The sequence below is a fragment of the Notothenia coriiceps genome, unplaced genomic scaffold (genome assembly GCF_000735185.1).
Source record: "Notothenia coriiceps isolate Sejong01 unplaced genomic scaffold, NC01 NC01_scaffold00034548, whole genome shotgun sequence".
In the NCBI taxonomy this organism is placed as follows: domain Eukaryota; kingdom Metazoa; phylum Chordata; class Actinopteri; order Perciformes; family Nototheniidae; genus Notothenia; species Notothenia coriiceps.
Window position 1 is genome coordinate 156825 of NW_011367249.1, and position 5374 is coordinate 162198.

Sequence of the window (5374 nt, forward strand, 5' to 3'; positions counted from 1 at the left end):
CATAGTGGCGGGTGTGGCTTTGAGGCAGCCCTCCTGCCAGTTTAGCATCGGCACAGGGATGCAGGTCTCACTGATGGTCTCCTGACAGCGAAGGGACAACAAGGGAGGCCCGCTGTCAAGCAGCAGCTGAGCGTTGCTCTGGACTGTCTCCACTACAGAGGGGGGGTGGAGGGGCAGAAGGAGGGGGGGTTGGAGGTAGAGAGTGACGTACAGATATGGGGGACACAAGGCAGAGACAGAGAAGGAGGGAAAAAAGAGACAAGGAAGACACAAAAACATATGAAGCAAGAACAACTAAACGTGAGACAAGAAAGCAGAGTCGAGCCCATTTCTTTTGACACCGCTAGTCAGACACATAACGTCATGATAAAACACTCTAACGTCGTCATAATACCTTTGGCACAAAATGTTATTGTCTATAAAACTTTATCGGTACCATAGGCTGTAGATCTGTTCTGAAAACATTGTTAATACATTATACAAGAGTGGTTACCGTAAGGATAGAAGAAAATAAATATTGTCTTTTTTGTACAGCTTATAAACCCTAATGTGGTTCCTTACCAAGCCTAGTTTTGTGTTGGAAGCTATGTGTTTAGACCTAGAAAGAAAAATCCTCATCTAAATATTTACTTCATACATTTCTGTGTACACTTTCTGCAGTACAAATAGACAGATATTTGTATAAAAGGGTGAGGCTGTAACGCGTTGCTCCACAGTGTCCAAACAGAAACCCCTAGCAGGACTTTGACCACATTCGATCATAAACTGCTTTGTAAAACATGTTGAAGCACAAGCAATAGAACAACGCTTAATTTCTTTGAGACAGTGTCTGAAGGGAGAGTGGGACGCTACGATGTCTTTAATGCATTTGTTTTCAGTAGCAAGAACCCCTGGGAAACGGGACAGTGTGTTACGATCATTTCCGTGTGTCAGCGGATATGATCTTTTAAGTTAAAAGGAAAAGTTATTTCAATACAGTGTCATTTGCATTCATGTCTGTGCATGGGGGAAAAACAGGAGCACTGAATGAATCGACTGTAGATCAGAGACTGGATATCTACTGAATAGATTTGACTGAGGCTTTTAGACGCCGTGGGTGCAGAGGCTCACCCAGGAGGGCAGAGTTTCCGTCTCCCAGGGGGAAGCGCTGGTAGCGGGGCACGTTGAAGGGAGGCAGCAGGTGGAACTTCCTCTCCAGCAGAGGCTCCAGGCGGGAGGCCGAAGGATCCGCCGGGTGGAACAGGTTGTAGACCTGCTGACAGGCGGGACGCAGCTGGGCCACTAGGGGGAGACACAGAGCCGGAAATATGAGCGAGGAGAGGGGAACAATCTAAGGACCCATGATCCCACCCACATTTTTATGTTTAAAATTGCGTAATTAGACAGTTTGAAGACTTTTGAGTGTGTTCTGGTTTTATGTTTCAGTATTTGTAAGCAACTGTGACTGAAAGAATATTGCTTTTATTTTACTTTTGAATGGTTATTTTTATTTTTGTAAGAAGGGGCAGGTAAAATACGATGTTCCTCTCCCTGCTCCTTTCCACCATGCGCTATAAAAAAAACAACCAGTATAAGTGTACATGTTTTGTAAAGTGTACATGTTTTGATTTAAAATAACTGCCATGTGTGGAATAAAACAAATAAATAATAAAATAATAAATATCGTCTCTGAGAACATAATACGGGATATCTAGCTTTTAAATAATGGTAATGGCAACCAAACATACAAATAGCACTAAAGTAAGTTCTTTAAAAAGCGAAGTCATTTTGTATTATTGCAATAATGTGTCAAAAATAAACAACGTTGCCATCATTGATTGACTTAAATTAGCTTACCATCCAGCATAGGAATGACGGTCTTCCTCAGGGCGAGGACCAAGCCCAGTGGAGAGCCGAACAGGAAAAAGTCGGACACCTCGAAGTCGAACCTCCCCAGAGAGCTGCCATCCAGCATCGTGCTGCTGCTCGACCTGCGCGACACCGCATCACTCCGCAGAACACTGGAGTGTAAGCTGGAAGGACGGCACAAAGTCATTTCCTCGTATGAAATAAAAACAAACCAGACTCAGAGAGCGTGTAAAACAAGGTCGCGGTTATCTCCCAGGGTTAGGGATAGAGGATTTGATTGAGACCACAATAAGTCGATCATGGGGAATTTCCATTATCAGAATGATCTGGAATACTTTGAGCTTGACCTTATTATGTAAGAAAGATGAGGATAACACAGTTGCTATTTTATTATTTGAATGTTAATTTAATGCAGAACCCCCTTATGATAAATAACTAGATTGCATGACTATCACATAAACAATGTTCACTTAAAAAATATGATTGTGGCCAGGGTAATCGTAATGTCAAACTTTTGAATCGTCCTGGATTCTGGTCTCCCCACACTCAACACACCTGGTGAGGAAGGCATGGTGCTGTTTTATGGTGTCCAGCTCGTAGGTGGAGGAGTCGCTCCTCTTGCGGGGCAGTTGTCTCTTGGCGTCGTCTCCTGAGCCGGACCGAGGGATGTCGATGTTGCTCCGGCTCAGGTGGCGGCTGCTCTCCAGGGTGGGAGAGGCCGAGCCTTGCACGCTGTTCACAATGATGCCGGGAGAGAGGAGGTCCTGGTCCTGGAGGGGGATTCAGGGACATTAGTTATATAAGTTTATCACACTTAAAAAGAAAGTCTGAAATGTATTTTACATCTTGGCAAAACAAGATTTGAAGAAAATAGTTGTACGGGCTTTTTGTGGTCTTGGTTTTGATGATCCAGCGCTCTATGTACAGTTAACTTAAGAAATGATTTGTTTGAAAAAAGGTTGTGTGAAGGTTACAATCTGAGTTGATTTTTGTCTTAGCAAGATTTAAAACTACATGAAAACTTAGACAAAACACTGTATATAAGATATTTTTGTGGAAATTGAATGTCCTGTTGCTGGTAGTGTGGTCACTCTAATTGTTTCTGTTAGGGTGACCACACAATGGAAAGTGTATATTACACCGATAAGCCCTTCTTGTTGCAGGAAACTAAAATAAAAGGCAGGGCATATTTTCAGAGGGAATTAGAAATTGAATTTCTGTGATCATGATATTTAGTTATTAATGTCAGTGGTCTGCTACCTGCACACTGACGAGGCTGCCCCTGCGGCTGCTGTTCTGGCTCTCGTTCACCGTCTGGTTGCTGCTGCAAAGTGCATCAAAACCTAAGATCCCTCCCACACAGTCTCCAATCAGGCAAACCTAGAGGGGCCAAAGGTCAAACAAAGAATTCATAAAACAATAGTTATATTTTTAAAACACAGCCAAAGGGTTAAGGTTTGCCTAGAATACCAACACATATACTCAAACACAGTTTAATAACCCAAACAAAAGCGAGTATGCTGATAATAAAACATATTCAAGGAAGTACACATAATAAAATGTAAACTTAGGAAGAATCTTTCTTATGTTGGCATTTGTTGTTATATGTGTGTATACCATTATGTGGAGAATCAATTAACAAGGTGTTTTAATATTTAGATATAACTGGTACAAAATTAAAGAGCAGGCTCAGCTGCGATACTGTTTACATTTATTTCAAAACTATTACAATCAGAAGTTATAACGTGGCATATTATTAATATTAGTAACCAGTATTATCCTCAATATTTGTGTTGACAGATAACAATGACATAATTATAATATCAAGGCCAGTGTGAGTTCATGAAAAGTGTCTTGCGAGTGGATAATGTTTTCAGAGGTTACCACACCGCTCTGTGGAAGAACATCGATGATTAGATTTGTTAAGGTTGTCTTAGGACTATTTTATGGACAAGTTTGTGAGATTGGTAATGAAATATGCAATTACATTTCTATTGAAGGTGTTTTTGTTTAGTTTTTGGTTGAAAATCCTGTGCTTCTTGTTTCTTCTAACATCTCGTGACCATGTTTGAAATGAATGTTTTCAATTTAACCTGTTTGCTTTTGGATTTGTGTGTCTATATCTGGTAACCTGTGAATAAAATCAATCAATAACTGAACAAATATGACCCAGGTTTCTGCACTCAACATCCACACATATTAAAACTAAATACTTATTTGGGATGTTGACTTGTTGAGTGTTGATGCCAGGAAAGCAATCACAAAGAAATGGCTCAAACCAAACAGCCCATCTATAGATGATTATAACATGGCTTAGTTGAATACTCGATTCTGATTGGTCAATTCAGAACACGCGACGCGTTGTTAATCCAGAACAGACAGACCGCTGTCAAGGACTTATTGACCGTTGTTAAGGACGCTTACATCTGCAGAAAGAAGTTTGGTCGATTTAACTGTATACAGTTTGGCCGAAAAGCAAACTGCATGCGTCAGGCTCCTGGTCAGCCTGTCGGGTGTTCTTTTCCCCACAATGACCGCCTCACTTCACATTATCCCTTACTTGGTTCGATATCATTTATGAAATCTTTGTAATGGAAAGAATAACCTTCTCTATGAGGCTCCAGGAACTTACATTTAAGGACATTTGGGAGAAATGGAAAGTGTATATTACCCCGATACGCCCTTCTTTTGTTTAACTGTTTGAATCTTTTATTTAATGATCAATGTCAATGTTTTATATTGAAAAGAAACACCCCATGTTCTTCTGCTTATTGTTGTTGTTTTGTTAAGAAAAAGAAAAAAGACGGACCACTCTGTAACACGATTTAACTACATATGGACACTGAAGTTGAAATGTGACCCAGGTATCTTCGGTGACTGACCTGGCCGGAGAAGGCTGCCCCTTCCAGAGACTTTAAGAAGTCTGAGTACACCTGGTTGGCCCTGACGATGACGGTGGCCATGGCGTCCTGGTACTGCGGGGCGGAGGTGGCGAGGAGGGGGAGCGCTGCCAGTGGGATGTGGTCCTGGCTGCTGGACAGACAGCCCTCATCGTAGCTGTATGGGCTCAGGCTGCAGCAGAACACGCAAAGCAAGGACATCTTTACTTATAGCACTTTTCAACAAAAGGCAATTCAAAGTGCTTTACAAAAATGAAAGACATTAAGAGCATAAAACACATTAGAAACTTTAAAGGTCTCCTATTATATTGTTTTTCATCAATCTATGATAGGTATCAGATATATACAAAACATGTCTCTGAAGCGTTGCTCCAAACACCAAACAGATCATTGCAGCATTACCCATAATCCCCTCTGTTTCAGCCCGGTTTCAAAAGTGCTGATTCTCTGTCTGTTACTTTAGATGAAAATAAGGAGCCCCTCCCCACGCCCCTCTGAGAGACATTTATAACCAACAGCTAAAGACACATCTTTTTAGACTAGCTTTTTATTACAGACACCCCCTTTTTTAACGGGCTGTCAATCTTTATTATTCATTTATTTTGATATTGTTTTATTCATTTTAC

At 41.2% G+C, this 5374-nt stretch overlaps 2 protein-coding genes across 2 annotated transcripts in view; both read right to left on the reverse strand.

Moving 5' to 3' along the window:
• Positions 1–5374, reverse strand: part of smtnb (smoothelin b) — a 245106-nt gene that overhangs the window by 95304 nt on the left and 144428 nt on the right. The gene's annotated exons all lie outside the window — the stretch shown is intronic.
• LOC104962313 (membrane-associated phosphatidylinositol transfer protein 2) overlaps positions 1–5374 on the reverse strand; it is a 63101-nt gene that overhangs the window by 13672 nt on the left and 44055 nt on the right. Inside the window, exons 11-16 of the mRNA XM_010790745.1 lie at positions 4731–4920; positions 3109–3228; positions 2404–2618; positions 1837–2012; positions 1111–1281; positions 1–152 (exon numbers count right to left, since the gene is read on the reverse strand). Coding sequence (XP_010789047.1) covers positions 1–152; positions 1111–1281; positions 1837–2012; positions 2404–2618; positions 3109–3228; positions 4731–4920 — 1024 coding nt within the window. The remainder of the gene's footprint in view (positions 153–1110; positions 1282–1836; positions 2013–2403; positions 2619–3108; positions 3229–4730; positions 4921–5374) is intronic.